Below are 17,007 nucleotides of genomic sequence, written 5' to 3'. Positions count from 1 at the left end.
AGCAGAGATAGATGAGTAAGATGGTCTTGTCCTCACCAAGCTCACAGCGCACTGAGAGAGAGATAGGCGTATGAAGAAAGAAGTGTCTCAGAAGCAATGTACAGGGCCCCCAACTGGGAAGAGCAAAGCAAAGGACGGGTGGCCAGTTGTACTTGAGGAGAGGGAAGGGGAGGTCAGCGAAAGTTCCATCAGGGAGAGATTGCTCCAGTGGAATGGAAACATGAGCTATCCAGGCAGATAAAGAGCAGAGCATCAGGAACATCTGGGGCCAAAGGAATTTGGCCTTTGGACATAGGCATGAAAAGCCACTGAAAGACTGGTCAGGTAGAGGTGTGCGTGTGCGTGTGTGTGTGTGTGTGTTGATGGTCACCTTGTGTTCTGCAAGCTTGGTGAGGTGGGTATGGAGGAAAGATGGAAGGACTATGGATGGCAGCAGGTAGACTGATGGGGGGACTACTGCAACCATCCAGCAAGGGCTGGGTAGGCCTCCACCACGGCAGGAGCAGTGAGGCCCGAGAAAAGGGAGCAGATCGAGAGAGATGCAGCAGGACAAGGCAGAGGACCTGCCGGCTGGGGTGGGCATGGCAGAAAGGAGACGTCCATGCTGAGTCCTACCGCTCCCTAAGTTAAGGGGCTGAGGAGGAGAACTGCGAGCTATGCTGGAAGGGGTTTAAGGGTAGGTGGAATTAAGAGAATTATCACATTTCACCAAATTTAAGATGCCATGCATTAGAAGATGCACCATTTTAAAAAGTGTACCAAGGAAGAAAACCAAACTGCCATGCCACAGATTTTAAGATATGTCCTGATTTGAGCTGTTGGAGTGAACAAGTGTACATGTGCGAATGGATGAAATAGGGTAGTTTAAGACATGCTGAATGTGAAGTACCCATGGGACCTCCATGAAGCCGCTGGAATGAATGGCCTGGAGCTCAGAGTGAGGTCTGTGGTAGAAGCCACTGATTAGGGAACCGTGGTCCATGGCCGCTGAAGCCCAGGGAGCTTGTGTCTGACTCTGAGAAAATTACTAAACATCTCAAAGCAAGTTCTCACTTTCATCCAGCACAGAGCTGTACGGAAGTGGTAACACATATAAAGTACTGACATGTGCGCAGTCCAGCTCAGGGAATGTCAGAGCCCTTTTCTGCCCTCTTCTGAGCTGTGGCAGCCCTGGGGCGCTCCATGGTTAGTGTAGCCACAGGGGCACGGCAGCTCTGACTGACTGCTCCTTTCACCATGTCCCTGTGGCCACAGCTGTGGCTGGGGTGGTCCATCCTGAATAGCAGGTTTGTGGCTCACCCAGGGCCACACCTATTCACTAACCTACTCGCTAACAGCGTGCTTATTTTAATTTAGGAAAGGGGATAATGACAGTCCAAGCTGGGCTTGCTGTGTAGTGCTAGTCAACGGATGCTTCGTAAGTGCTTTCAGTGAGAAAATGCTGTGTTCTTTCCAGCCAGCACTGAGCCACGGGCATCTCTCAAGACAGCTGGCCCAAGCACCATGAGACAGGAGCAAGAGAAAACCCCACCACAGGAAGCAAAAGTATGAGCTGGGCCAGCCTGCTGCCACCACGAAGATGGCCCTCACCGCATGTACACAGTCTGCAAGTGGGGAGGCAACAGGAAGTACAGGGCCTTGAAGTGGAATGTGGGCAACTTCTCTGGGGCTCAGAGTGTTGTACACGCAAAACAAGGATTACTTATGTGGTCTACCCCACAACAAACTGATCCACTCCAAGACCCTAGTAAAGAAGTGCATCGTGCTCATTGACAGCACATGGTATGGTCAGTGCTGCGCACTGCCTCTGGGCTGCAAGAAGGAAGGGATATTAAACAAAAAGCGATCCAAGAAAATTCAGAAGAAACACGATGAAAGGAAAAAGCATGCCAAAATCAGCAGTTTTATGGAGGAGTGGTCCCAGCAGGGCGAGCTTCTTGAAAGCATTGCTGCAAGACCAGGCCATTCTGGCTGAGCAGATGGCCGTGTGCTAGAGGACAAGGAGCAGGAGTGCTCATGGAGGAAAATCAAGGCCTGGAAGGGGAAAGACATCCTCCTGCTTCCTAACTCAGCTCATGTAATAAAGGTGTCTATTGTTCTAAAAACAAAACAAAATAAAATACTGTCCAAAGACCCAGGTATTGAAAATGCCCCTCCAGGTACCTACCAAAGCACATCGAAGCCACTGTTGGCAACCACACGGTCAGGCATGTGCAGGGTGTGCAGAGGGTCAATCAGTCCCAGCGTGGGCTTGATGGCTCGGGAAGCAATGCCTAGGACAGGAATTTGCAATGGAGGCAATAGGTATGGACTTCATTTAAAAACATTAAGTAACTTTAGGATAACAAATTATCCTAAAAAATAAAAAATGAAATAAGAGTCATTCCCATGTAGGGAGGCAGCAAGGAGCAGGGGAAAGAGATCTGAAGTTACTACCTGAGTTTTTCTGTGGAGTGGAAACTCCTTTCAGTTTAAAGGAGCCAAGTATGTGCATCTCTGCCCAACTGCAGGTCGAGTGATGTCATTGGCTATGGTGGGAGTATTTATACCACAGAAACTGGCAAATGCTACAAATCAGGGCTTACTTATTAAATGGCAGAGAGCCAATTTACTAGCTCACCGCTGGTTTGGGTCTTTGCTCTGCAACTTACCATGTGTCTTTGGGAAAGCCTCTGAGCCGCCCTGAGCACTCTATGAGATCAGACTACACCACAGGCCCTCCCTCCCTCACAGAGCTGTTGTAAGAATCACATCGGATAACACTATGAAGAAGTCTTTAAAAAATGGTAAGGCAGAAATTAAGTGTTGGTAACTATTCTTTCCTGATGTCAAAGGATAATGTAATTTTCTTTTTTTTTCTTTTTTTTCTTATTATTAATTTTAATGCAGTGACACTGATAAATCAGGGTACATATGTTCAGAGAAAACATCTCCAGATTATTATGACATTTGATTATGTTGTATACCCCTCACCCAAAGTCAACTTGTCTTACGAAACCTTCTATCTGGTTTTCTTTGTGCCCCTCCCCTCCCCACACCCCCCTCTCTCCTTCCTCGCCCCCCCTTATCATCACATTCTTGTTCATAATGTAATTTAATTTTAAAAAGAGAAGTTACTAGAAATGTGTGATTGAATGTCAATTTATTCTGCTACATGGCATGAAAGAAGAATATTGAGCCAGACGAGGAGAGGGACATTTCTACCACCTTTGCTGAGAGTTAGAGAAGACAGACAACAGGATAAACACAACAAAGAAGATGGAAAGAAGAACAGTGGTTACTTGAGAATGGGGCTGGAGGGATTGTTTTGGAGTGACGGGAATGTTTTATGTTTTGATTGGAATTCCTATATTTGTCAAAACCCATCAAACTAGGCTCTTAAAATGTATGCATTTTATTACATAAAAATTATATCCTAATAAAACTGATTTAAAATGTAAAAAAGATGGTCAAGAAAGGGAATTACACTTTATCATTGACATACAGTCACTAACTTCAGCAGAAAAAAGGCCAGTCAAGATTCATTTCAGTGTCCTTTTATAGGCAATTCTCAAAAGGAAGTTTATTAGACTGTTTCATATTTTTATGTGTACTTGGAAAAAGAAAGAAAATGTATATATGTATATACCCTTCCCTTAACTCTGTAACTTCTGGATTGTTAAAGATTAGGATTTAAGAAGGGGGCTAGGGGCTTGACCTGTGGTGGCGCAGTGGATAAAGCGTCGACCTGGAAATGCTGAGGTCGCCGGTTTGAAACCCTGGGCTTGCCTGGTCAAGGCACATATGGGAGTTGATGCTTCCAGCTCCTCCCCCCTTCTCTCTCTCTGTCTCCTCTCTCTCTCTCTCTCTCTCTCTCTCTCCCCCCGCTCTAAAATGAATAAATAAATAAAAAAAAATTAAAAAAAAAAAAAAGAGACTTTAAGAAGGGGGCTAGGTTTAAAAGGTAAAAGAGAGAATATTTAAAAAAGTGAATGGTCAAAGTTCTTACCAATTTTTACTTTCAAGGGCTCATAGTCAAAAATGGCAACTCCTGTAGTTTCACTCCCAGTTCCTGAAGTAGTTGGGACTTGGAACAAAATAATATTAATGTTAATACAGCATCTAAGTAAAGGTCAGAGGAAATACTTAATTCAGCCTTAGGAAATAAGGAGCAAAGCTAGAGTAGAAAGTTTTGCTACTCCCGTTGCTTGCTGAGATGTATATCTCTCAGGCTTCCCCAAACTACGGCCCACGGGCCACATGCAGCCCCCTGAGGCCATTTATCCGGCCCCCCACCACACTTCCAGAAGGGGCACCTCTTTCATTGGTGGTCAGTGAGAGGAGCACTGTATGTGGCGGCCCTCCAATGGTCTGAGAGACAGTGAACTGGTCCCCTGTGTAAAAAGTTTGGGGACCCCTGGACATGCATGTATGCTTCACATACATGTATGTGTGTGTCAGCATTCACAACAGCATGAAGCCCGTGTCAGTATCAACATGCATGTTTAACGTGTATGTTCATGTCTGTATTAACGTGCATACATATGTAATTGTATGTGCATTTGAATAATTTCTTTTTTTAGAGAGAAGTGGGGTGGGGGAGAGAGATAGAGAGACAGGAGCATGAAGCTGTCCCTGTATGTGCCCTGATCGAGGATTGAACTGGCAATTTCTACGCTTTGGGATGACACCCCATCCAACCAAGCTACCCAGCCAGGGCTGTGTGTGCACTTGGATGTGTAAGTGTGATACCTATCTGCATTAACATGTATGATGTCCATGTCTGTACAAATACACATGCAGTTTTAATGTATTTCTGTATTAACAGCGAGGAGCTCTGGGAATCTCGGGCTCCTCTAGTGCCAGAGCTTAAGCAGCTGAAGCTGGATATTCAAACGCAGGCTGCTGGGCATCTCCAGGAAAAACACTTGTATTTGCTTTTCTGAAAGATGTCTTTATCCCCTCCTGGCAGTAAGCATAGTAATGCTGTGCCTTTGCTGAGCTGGTGGGTTTGTAGTTCTGTTAAATTTCTAAACTTTACTAATCACCCCTCTGTGTGATGCCGACACAGTTTCACCAGAGGCTTCCATTTGCCAGACATCAATTATGCTGCTCCCCGCTGACTGCTCATTCACATCAAAGCCCGTTCATCTGCCACCAACTCACTCCTGTCTCATCACACGGCCCATTCACAATGGGGACAAAAGCGGAGGACAAGAGACAGGACAAGACTTCAAACTGATATTTTCCAGTGACTGATCAGTGCATTTTAGCTATAAAACTTTAAACAGTAATATGCTAACAACTATAAAATTCGAGGGAAGAAAAGACAGAAAGATGCTAAGGTCTGTGTGAAACAGAAAAGCTACTCTGACTTGGATTTGCATGTCTGTGCCCCGTGCAGCCAGAGAGCAGATGTCTCCCGGAGCAATGTGGCCATGCTGGCCACATGTCCCAGGACAGAGACAAAGCCTCAGGTCAGCTGAAGAGCCATTATGTGGAAGAAAGGGTTGAGTCAACACCAGAAAAATAACAGCCAATGTTCCCCTTAAACTCCACAGTGGTTGGCAAAATGGGACCAAACAGAAAGGAGGTTAGAAGACAAATCTGCCTATAGAGAGATCTAGTAATAATACATAAATAATGACCTCCCCCCTCCTTCACATAGTGACTTCACGTCTTAAACCTGCAAACTTTCCTACCACTGACCCGAATTGTCTCTATCTGTGGAATAATGAAGATCAGAATTTAAACATAAATGAACTGCTATCTATTCTGCACTCTAAACAAGGTACTACACTGAAATGAAGGCATCAGAAAGCTTGAGAAACACATACCCTAAAATTCCTGGCTTGCATCTTTTCTAAGGCCTCTTGCCAACTGCAAAACAAACTAACAAAGGAGCAAACAGTCTTTACCTGCAATCAGAGGCTTAAGAGGCACAGACACAGGCTTGCCCTTCCCAATGGGGGCACTGACATAGTCCAGAAAATCAGAGCGAGGGCTGGATGCATACAGATTAGCAGCTTTACAGGTGTCCATGGTGGAGCCACCCCCTACAGCAACATAGGCATCAAAATTTCCCTTTTTGGCAAACTCAATAGCTTCCATGAAGCTGAGAGAAAGGAAAAGAAAAGACATTATGACATATTTTTCAGAAACAAACTGTCACACCACTAAGTTGGTCTTGGGGCAAGTTTTAAGCAACAGATATGTGTTGGTTTTCACTAAAAGTAAATAACAACAACAACAAAATACCTTCTATCAGTTGGTTCCACTCTCACATTATCATAAACCTTAAAGTTTATGCCATTCTTCATGAGCGAATCCATAACTACTCGTACAGGAGGGAGCTGGGAGAGGTTCTTGTCTGTCATCAAACAAACATTTTTAGCACCCATGTTTTGTAGATCCTACAACAGCAAAAATAATTCATAAATTAGGTTTGCTTGCATAGAAATGCAATAGACACTTCTGACCAATTTAACATCAAACATTTTTAAAAACAAAGGACTCAATATCCATTGGCACTTGTTTTAAAAGCTATGTAAACCTCTACAGTAGCTCTAGAAATCTTAAATACTTGCCATTCCCACTTCATTTGTAACTCCTGCTCCATATCTAATATTTGAAACAGCCATCTGAAAAAAAAATTAGTGATGAATATATTTGAGATTGACCATTTTATTTCCTTTTTTTTTTGTATTTTTCTGAAGCTGGAAACGGGGGAGACAGACTCCCGCATGCGCTTGACCGGGATCCACCCGGCACGCCCACCAGGGGGCGATGCTCTGCCCATCCGGGGCGTCGCTCTGTCGTGACCAGAGCCACTCTAGCGCCTGGGGCAGAGGCCAAGGAGCCATCCCCAGTGCCCGGGCCATCTTTTGCTCCAATGGAGCCTCGGCTGCGGGAGGGGAAGAGAGAGACAGAGAGGAAGGAGAGGGGTAGGGGTGGAGAAGCAGATGGGTGCTTCTCCTATGTGCCCTGGCTGGGAATCGAACCCGGGACTCCTGCACGCCAGGCCAACGCTCTACCACTGAGCCAACTGGCCAGGGCCAAACATTTTATTTCTAAAAGCCTGAAATGTTCCTCATTGCCTAGAGAATAAAGTAGATATTTTGTAGCATGGCCTTCCAGGTCACCCCATCTGGCCTCAGACTCATTATACTTCTTCTTCTTTTTTTTTTTTTTTTGTGGGCCATTACATTTAATCCTAGCTCGCACTGGGCGGGCAAGAAATACACACAGTTGGAAAACACTTCCCTTTCCATTCAGGGATCCCAAAGCCACTGACTCATCCAAGTTTCCTAGAATCAAAGGTTTCTACCTCACCTTGTTTATTCACCTCTGTTCCCCATCTCCGTCTCTCTGTACAAACTCTGCACAAACTGGCTTCTCCTTCAGCACTCCGCCATCCTGGCTGCTTCTCTTCTCCTCCACGTGGGCTTTCTCTGCTCTCCTCTCATTATACTTCTTTAAGATAACCTTGGCTCTAATCACATTAGAATTATTTATCTTTTCCCAAACACATCATAAACTCTCAGTTGTTCTCGCAGCTTGAAATGCCTGCCTTTCCTTGTCTCCACAACTAAGTTATCTCTCAATTTTCTTTTCCTTTTCCAATTTAAATGTTGACTTGTGTATTTTCCACCTCTTCATTATTCATCTAGTCATTCATCTAACTACCGTAGCATGCATGTATCCATCCGTCTAGCCATCCTTCCACTCACCCAACACTACTGAGTGCCTGCTATGTTCTAGGCACTGTGCTAGGTTCTTGTTACACAACTACGAACAAGAGAAACAGTCTCATACAGTTTATAACTGAGAGAAGAGCTCTTATACCAATGGATGAGGGGTCACTACTGGCCTACAGACATGTTTTGTTTGATTCACATTATATTTAGATTTCTTCTTTTTTGAATTGGCTTATCACTCTTAAAAATGAGAATAGAAATATCCAGTGTGACTGTCTGATCTCTCTTGAATAACAGGGCAACACGGGGCCTGCATTCCCAAGTCACAGCAATCATGTGGGGCTGAGTGGAGGCCGCACTCCTCATGTGGGCCTGTGCTCTCAGTGAACTCAGCGCTGTCCTCACACAGCCTGCTCCCAGGCTGGTTGACTGTCAGGCCCCTGGTGACATTTAATTTATGAGTCCTGAACTAGGAGACAGGAATTTAAACAAATAATTATGTAATTACAGTGTGATAAAAATTAATCAGAACTAATTTTTCCTTTATTCCTGTGCCAAAAGATTACTTGGATCTCTTTGGGGACTGTTATACTTACAAAACTAAAGAAGATTTAGCATACAACATATGTAAATTTGAAAGTCTGTAGAACTAAGAATTTGTCCAATTTACTGGCTATATAGAAGACATATACTTTACATTACTCAGGTATCATAAGATTTGTATTTTATTATCCTAACAAGGTTCTTTGCAAAATAGAGCCTGATCAAATAATGAAATTAGGGGACATCAATTAATAGCAGATTTTAAATGAGATAATAATGCATTAGCAAGACTCTTTAGTTGTATTTTTAAAGGTTATACATAAAAGAAAGAATGGAATGATTAAATTTACCTCAAAGGCATAATCTGTTGTTTTCCCAGAAGGTGAAAGTCCAGGAGCTAAAAATGTAAAACTTAGTATCAAAGTAGGCCTCAAAAATCAAGCAAAATATTATTATTTGATAGTGAATTGATATTCTAACAGTGAGTATAAGCATCTCCCTTGAAGTCGTACCTAAATTACATTTTTTTAGGTTTCATTGTTGTATATCAAAATAAAATTAAAACTTGCATTTTAAGGGAACATAATGCTAACTTGATACTGATTATGTGAAAATAAAGTTGCATAAAATATTTTCTCCATCGAAATTAAAATATACTTTTGAAAACATAATGTGTAAAAATCTTCTAGAAAAAAATCTTCTAGACTTTAGAGTTGGATTATTGTTAGAGAATAACTATTAGTAAATTTATTAATTACTCTTGCTTACACTTCTTATAGCATCTGTGATCATTTCTTTCAATTGATATTTTTCCATGGAGATTACTTATCACACTAAGATAATTCTATTTCTCAAGCTTATAAATATAAAAATGTCATTTTCTTTGTGAAATTTAATAAAAAAATTTATAAAGTGACACTTCTTTGCAACAGTTGTAGTTAGGGCAAAAATGACTTTCTGTCATATTGTAACAACAAGAGGGCCCCAGTAAATAAATATTTTCCTTGTTTTTATCTTGGTTAGTCATAAGATTGAAAATCAGCCTGGTTAGTCATAAGATTGAAAACAATAAGACACCATAACTAGACAACAACCTACGTTCAGTTTCCTGAGGGCAAGAGTATCCTTAATCAAAATTCAAATTTGTTTGAACTCTGTAGTTAAAAAAAAATCTATTACTTCTGTGACTAAAGTTTAGGAAAAGATATAAATTGGATCCTATTAAACAGTGAAATTAACTTTCTTTAAATTAATAATTCTATTTAAAATATAAAAACAGGCCTTGGCAGGGTAGTTCAGTTGATTAAAGGGTCACCTGATAAGCCAAGGTAATGGGTTTGATCCCTGGTCAGGGCACCTACAAGAATCAACCAATGAATGCATGAATAAGTCAATGCCTCTCTCTCTTTCTCTCTCTCAAATCAATAATAAAATAAAATAGAAAAACATAATAAATAGCATTAAATATATATAGTATATATTTGAGCCAAACACAATCAGTAACAAACATTCAGTTACCATCATGCAATTAGAGCTACACATTACCATTTTCAAGTGAAAAGGCAACTCCTTCATCAGCCTCCCTTATATCCCTTGATTTTCTTGCTTTACCCTTTGCCCAAATGTGTTGGAGTGCCAATGTGGAAATGGAAACTGTAGCCAGTTTAAAACCACAAAAGGTATTATTACCTTGGGAGTAAGTATGAGAATGAGTTGGGCACTGGCATCTAGGGAAAAGGAAAAAAATAAAATAAAAAATGTAAAGTGAAACTAGAAAACCAAAAGATAAGAAGTCTTCAGGTAACTCACTCTACAGTCTTAAGATGCTAGCAAAGTAGTAGTGATTAGCAAACCCTGTACATAGAAAAAAACAGAAATCATCATGGACAAAAAGTGTGCTCAGAGTCTCTCCAGTGTTTTAAGTTCATAAATAAATGTCTGCTGGGAGCTGAGATGAGCACTCTTGGGACACAAATAAGTTTAAGATTGGAGCCCCTGATCTAGGTGAGGTCCCAGCTCTTACTAGGTTAGGAGCTTTGACCAAATTGACCCAAAATCAACTACTCAAGCACCTCATTCCTCCCCCCACCTTCCCCGAGGTTGGGGGTAATTTCCTTTGTTTTCCCATTGTCCTCAAGGTGTTCAATTTTTCCTCAAATAGGTTCTGGCCTTGTTCCCCTGGTCTCCCTGGGGACCACCTCACGCTGTCATCCCTTCTCTGCCAACCCTCAGGGACCAGTGACCACCGTCCAGGCTCCTGGGGCTCGTCCACTGGCTGCCTAGTTGACGCTCACACCTGCCCCTTGCTTCTCACTGAATTCCGCACGTCTTCTCAGCTCAGTCCGCTTCTCTACCCTTGCCTTATCCCTTCCCTGTCCTGGTCGCCTGCAGTTCTTGGAAAATCCTTTCTCTGGCTTCCTTTTGTCCTGATCACTATGTTTGAACGTTGAGAAAGGGTTTTGATTCTATTTATTGCCCAGGGGACATTGTCATAATAGAGTAGAGAAGTGAGGGGATAACCTTCCCTCCATCATTCAAATTTGGAAGGCAGCTATGCTGGATTAAACTATACCACCAACGCCTCACCCTCATTCGAATTTGGAATGAAAACATCTGAGGGGGAAGGAGAAAGAAGGAAAAGAGTTCAGCTTAGTGGTGGCCAAGATATCAAAAACAATCGCGGAGTCAAAACCACGTGGGAAGCGCCTGTGAGCGATACGGTGAATCAAGGCTGCCATCTCGTGGGCGCTGCTGAGCACGCCGAGTGCTAACGGTTTCCCAGCGGCGTCCCAACTGGTCCCATCCAGCCGCAGGCTCTGGACTGAGAAATGAAAGTAGGCAAGGCCAAGGTGTTCTCCTTCACGGGGCTGGGGTTGGGTGGCTTTACGCCTAACAAATACAAGAGGAGAGAGACAAAGGGACGAAAACAAACAAACCCCAAACCCCTCAAACTTCAAGTTTTCCACTGGATCATGAGAACACAAGCTTCCTTCCACACTCCCCTTCTCTTTTTATTTTTATTTTTTCAGGCCCTGAGGCTACTTCAATTCATCAATTCTCTTCTTTATTTGTGCTTTGAATCCCATCCCTTCTTGCCTTCCTGAGACTTCCATCTGTCCTGTGTTTCCCAGTCCTGCTGCTCGCTTAATCCTCCTCATATAATGCTGAAGAGTTTCATGCTTAGAACTCTCAACCTCTTGTCCCCTCTGGCTTGCTTCTGACCTACACTGCCGGTTCCATTTCCTTGCCCCCTACACATTTCTTGACTCCCTGAATCTGGCTGCTGTCCTTACAAGTCCCAGCTTTCCTGCTGTTATCCTCACTTTTCACACCTCCTCCTAGCACCTAACTGGCATAGCATTGAGCACAGTGGGCCGCCCCTCCCTGGCTGGCTGAGAGGATCTTCTGGGCTTGCCCCTCCCTGCTCACCTCTCATTATTCTCCCTCTGGCTTCTGTTCCATGCAGCCCATTCTTTAAACCTGGGCTTCTATCCTGGGCTCACCCCTCACCCTTTGTAAAAAACCATACATCAAGGCCCCAAATATTTCTCTATCCAAATCCATCTACTCCACCTTTGTCACACTGTGGTCAGACACTTATTTCCAATTATGTAACTCCATTGTTTAAAAGTACTTCAATGGCCTGTCATGGCTCTTAGGATCAAGTTCAGACATGGCCTTTCCTCACTGGCCCTGCTAACCTCTCCAACCTGGTCTCTCATTAACCTCCACCTCCCAGATTGAGCTGTTGAAAAATTAACTTGGTTCTTTTCCTTTAATCGCCACACACTCTCTCTCTTGCCTCCAGAACATTGTCCTTGTTATTTCCTCCGCCGAGAACTTGATTTCCCCTCTTTTGGGTAATTAGTGTTCTTCCCAGGTCAGTTCAGATGTCTGTTCCCTGGGCAGTCTTCCCTAAGGCCTGAGAACATCCCCCCTCTCTCTGTGGTCCCTGGTACTACTCTTCCTTCCCATTAAAACTGTTACTGTACTGTGTTGTCTGTGCCCCTTTCCTGTTTCCACCTGTGTTCAGAATGTACATTTTGTGATAACAGGGCAAGAACTTCCTCTTTTCACAACTTTATCTGCAGTGGATAGCGTAGTGCTAGGGACACAGTGAGCCCTTAAAACTGACTGGATAAATAAGTGAATGAATGAAGGAAGGCAGACATTTAAAATCTCCTGAACTTCTCTTTCCCTGGTGTGCAGACACAGAGCCTAACGTCGGGAAGGGAGTATAGACTGTGGGCTCCCTGCCCTTCTTAGGATGGCCTGAAACTACTGATGGGCCTTTAGACCCCTCCTGAGCCTAGGAAACCCCAGTTAGAGCAAGTCCTGCATCTACTGGCTCTGGTCCAATCATTCTGGCTTCCTTCCTTGTATCACTATAAACTGGCCATGCTCTTAGCAAAGGCCAGCCCCTAAGCTGTGCACTGTATCTCAGCCCCATCCACCTACTCTCCATTACCACTTGTTCTTCTTTATCTCGCCTCATCATCAAAACTTCCCTCCCAATAGACTTCTCCCCATATTATACTAAAAAACAAACAATAACCTTCTCTTGTCCCTCTCCCCTCTCCTGATGCTGTCCCTACCTCTCTCCTTTCCTTTAACTGACCAGACCTGATCTCACCAATTTCTCTTTATCCTCTCTGGAACCTCTTTCGATTGGTCTTTACCCCATGATTCCACTGACAAGGTCTCTAATGCCTCACCTTGCTAATACACCACTGACTTCTCAGTTCAGTCCTCACATTACCTGACCTGTGAACAGCATCTCCTGTTCATTCCCTCCTTTCTGGAAACACTGTCTTCCCCTGGCTTCCAGGACACCACTCTCTGGTTTTCTTCCTACCACAATGGCTGCTTGCTCCTGGCCTAATTTCTTTTCATGCTCTTGAGTCTGAATGCTGGAGAATCCCCAGGTTCAGTCCATGAATCCTTCTCTTCTCATAACACACTTCCTTAGTGACCTTAGCTGGTCTCAAGAGCCTTGAATACCTTCTATGCTAAAGACTTCCACATTTACCTGCTGGTTCAGACCTCTTACCTGAACTTGATTCAACTGCACTTGAATGTCCATTAGATATTTCAGTTTCCCTAAGACTCAGCTCCCGGTCTTCCCTGAAAGCCTCCTGCTCACTCCAGTTTAGTGGCAACTTCATCTTTCCAGTTGTTCATGTAAAAAAATCTTGGGGTCATCCTTGGTCACCCACATGGCCCCCAATGTCTGACCTCATCTACTGTTCATGCACTCCGCTCCAGTCACCATGTTCTGAAATCACACCAGGTGTGCTGTCTCCAGGAACCTTCCCAGAGAGCCACATGGTTCAATCTCACCCCCCACTGCTCTTTCCATAACAACTAACTCTCCGTGAGTGTGGTGGTCACCTGAGCCCCAGAAGACATCTGGGGTCCAAATCCCTGGACTCTGTTAATGTTTAAAGCACATCTGCTGGGTGATTAAATTAAGGACATTGAGATGGGAGATTATCCTGGATTATCTGGCTGGACCCTAATGTAATCACAAGCAAGACACTACTTTGCTGGCCGTGAAGATGGAGGAAGGGGCCATAAGCTGAGGGGTGTAAGGAGTGCAGCTCTAGAGACTAGAAAGAGCAAGACAAGGGGTTCTCCCCTAGAGTTTCTGAAGGGAGTGTGACCTTCATTTCAGCCCAGTAAAACTGATATTAGACTTCCCAAACTCCAGACCTGTATGAGAATAAGCGTGTGTTGTTTTCATCCACTAAATCCACGATAATTTGTTACAGCAGTAATAGGAAACTAATAGTAAGGTCTTCTCTGACCAACTTCTCTACAATTGCATCCTCTCCTTCAATACCCAATCCCCCTTTACTTTATCTTGCTCATCAACATCTAATATATACTAAACTTACTGGTTTACTGTCTGCCCCCCTGCCCCCCACACAGTGAAGCACCAGGGCTGTTAGGCTGTTCTGTTCTCTGCTGTACCCCAGGGATGAGAACAGTGGAACTCTGCAGTGAATGTGACCTATCCCTCTGGGGTTTTCTCCCCTCTCTTTGGCCATGACTCTTATCCTTTAATTCTGGTTCCTTTTCCTCCGTTCAAAGTGAAAATTGTTTGAAAATCCAGAGGCCTAAGGTGGCAGGCAGGTAATATAAATGAGAGGCCAGAGCTGCTGGCTGTCAGAGTGGTTGCTCTGTGGGGTGAGTGGTGGGCTCCGCTGGGTCTCTCAGGAAACAGGAGCGTCCCCTGTCCAAAGGTAGCCACCACTTAACCTCAGCCCCTGCAGATGTGGGCTCCATCATGCCATTTCCACATTTTCCAAGATTATCTTTTGAAATCTCCTGCTTTTAAATGCTTAACCTATTCAAAAAAACAAAAAGGAACAAAAAAACAAGAAAACAAAAAAACACCTGTGTATAACAAAGCACCACTTTGCTACCCCTGCTACAACAGTGTTGCTCCCCAGGACTTCATTCTTAGCCCTTTTCTTCCTAGTCTGCCAAGGCCTTTGCTGCCACACCATGGATGAGTTCTGAAGTTGCTCCTCAACTCTACAACACTATTTTCAATTCCCTGCTGGGGGTCTTCATCTGGATGTACCTGAGGCATGTCCAACTCAAAATGCCCAAGACTTAAGTCATCATCTTCCTCCTAAAGTGAACCCTCTTACAATCCCTATCTTGGTAAACAGCCCCATGGTTTACCTGACGTCCCAGCTAGAAACTTAAAATTTCTCACTAAAAATATATAAAATCTTGCTGCTTCTAACCAACTCAATATTTCTCATATATATCCCTGTACCAGCTGCCTCTTCTTGTTGTCTGAAGTCATCATCTTTTAGCTGGAGCGCTAACTTAATTCTAATTATGCCACACTCCTTTGTCACGCAACCATTCTAAAAACATGTTCTACATGACACTAGTTCCAAGGGATAGGAATAGTGTTGCTTGATAAAAAGTTCTATGATGACAGATTTAGAAAAAAAGATTTAAATTGAGCTAACCATTTCCCCCCCTGGAGGACTTCATAGAGCAATTCATGGTCATACTGAATCTCCAAAAGGGCTTTGCAGCAGTGAGCAGTTTCCCAAATCTACCATATTTGGCCATGGAATTATTTTCTCAGGGACATACCAAGGTATGTATTAGTGCTTCACAGTGAGAATTACTGCTTTCCATTATTCACAGAACACAATTCACTTGCTAGAACTTTTCCATGTTTTCTTTGGCTCACTATTGCACTTGCACATTCAAAAAGTATTTGATCAGGCGGCTGTGTACCGACATAGCCTTCCTAAAGGAGGCGGAGTCAGCCTGTCAAAGCACTGAACACCTCGATTCCCTGCACCAGCCAGGGAATGAAGCTCCCGGTGATACCTCAGGTCTGTCTTTCTCTTCAACACCCTCTGTCCGCTGCACCTCGTTTTACAGACTTTGTCCCCTCATTCAATATCCTACTAGACTTCAAACTGTTCCAGAGTCTTTCATCTTGTATCCTCAGCTCTTAGAACAGTTTCTGGCACATAAACACGCACCCAACATAAATGCACTGATTGGATACTGAATGTGTCTTGGTCACTGCTCCAAGCCCCCCACTACTTGCCACGACGTGGACTCGGGCATGACCTCTCTAGGCTTTAGTTTCCTTAACCGTACACAGAACAAGGTAAAGCCGGTCTCGCAGCGCAGTGCGTGCTTGCATAGTGCACTGACAATGCTGTCCCGCGCCAGCGCACAACGGGCACGCACTGCGGTAGCCCCTTCCCTGTTATTAGAAGCAACCCGAGGAAGAATGCGCCGGGACAGGGAAGTCACACTCAAGCGGGCTGCGTGGGCCCACGGAGCGCCGAACTCACCCTGTGCGCTGCAGTTGCCTCAGCAAGTGCGCGACCCGGGCCCGGGCGGCGGCCATGGCTGTGTGGTGGCCTTCCTGTGGCCCCACCCCTACCCCAGCACCAGCCAACCCCTGCAGCGCCCGCCTCCTCCCGCCCACTCAGCACTGACTGTCCACCCACCTTGGTGTCAAACCCTGACGTTAGCCCTCGAGCCCACTCTCCCATGTGAATTAAACCTCAGCAGACCCAGCTGCCAAGTCTCCCCAACCACCTGGGAGATTGCCGTGAATGTAACTGCTCGGTAGAGTCTTGGCTACTTGTCTCTCTACTCAGGGAAAAACAAGAGCATTCTTTCCCCACAATTGTCTTTAAAATGCTGCCCTGACTTCTTCAAGTATTCTCAGAAAAAAATTAAGACACTCCATTTAGACTGTTTTAACAAACAAGAAAGCTGCAGAAAGCCTGAGGGTCCTTTTTCACAGAGCCTGTATTGTGTTCAACTGCTGAATCAAGTCTAAAAGCAAAAACAATACCCCCAAAAAACAGCAATCCCCCAAGTTGTGAATTTTTAAAAATATGTTATTTTTTATTTGAAAGAGAGAAGCATTCACTTTTTCACTTAGTTGTGTACTCATTGATTGCTTCTGTAGATGCCCTGACAAGAAAGTGGGGAGCCAGGGCTGGGGTGGTGCACTGGGTCAACCTTGATCCACTGAGCCAGCAAAGGTTAAATGCTCTGAGAATGCCTTAGCTACTGGTGGAGTGCACCGCAACCCCAAGTGCATCATGTCAAAGTGGAAAAGCTGATCAATGATCAACTTGGCAAGGCTCAACTTTGATTTAATCAGAAAATATCCTAAGTGATGACTGAACATGTTTTAAGTAACCTGTATGAAATCCGAGTACTTTCTTTCATAGCAACTTCTAAATGTAACCTTATAAAAATGAGACAACACCAAAAAACA

The 17,007-nt window shown here is 44.1% G+C and overlaps 1 protein-coding gene across 3 annotated transcripts in view; it reads right to left on the bottom strand.

Annotated features, from left to right (window-relative positions):
* ADHFE1 (alcohol dehydrogenase iron containing 1) overlaps nt 1-16,136 on the bottom strand; it is a 40,163-nt gene extending 24,027 nt beyond the window's left edge. The window contains exons 1-8 of one of the 3 annotated variants that reach the window (XM_066266245.1): nt 16,064-16,136; nt 9,909-9,946; nt 8,570-8,616; nt 6,567-6,620; nt 6,238-6,392; nt 5,898-6,094; nt 3,989-4,066; nt 2,168-2,273 (exon numbers count right to left, since the gene is read on the bottom strand). In XM_066266245.1, the coding sequence (XP_066122342.1) occupies nt 2,168-2,273; nt 3,989-4,066; nt 5,898-6,094; nt 6,238-6,392; nt 6,567-6,620; nt 8,570-8,616; nt 9,909-9,946; nt 16,064-16,119 (731 nt within the window). In that variant the 5' untranslated portion in view covers nt 16,120-16,136. Of the gene's footprint in view, nt 1-2,167; nt 2,274-3,988; nt 4,067-5,897; nt 6,095-6,237; nt 6,393-6,566; nt 6,621-7,311; nt 7,751-8,569; nt 8,617-9,908; nt 9,947-13,269; nt 13,554-16,063 lie in introns of those variants that run through there. The other 2 variants (XM_066266246.1, XM_066266247.1) reach the window with 2 other exon arrangements.
* Nucleotides 16,137-17,007: the final 871 nt, after the last annotated feature.

Source organism: Saccopteryx bilineata, chromosome 3 (genome assembly GCF_036850765.1).
Source record: "Saccopteryx bilineata isolate mSacBil1 chromosome 3, mSacBil1_pri_phased_curated, whole genome shotgun sequence".
NCBI lineage: Eukaryota > Metazoa > Chordata > Mammalia > Chiroptera > Emballonuridae > Saccopteryx > Saccopteryx bilineata.
The sequence above is the reverse complement of the archived record's forward strand: the minus strand, read 5'-3'. Positions and strand labels throughout refer to the sequence as shown.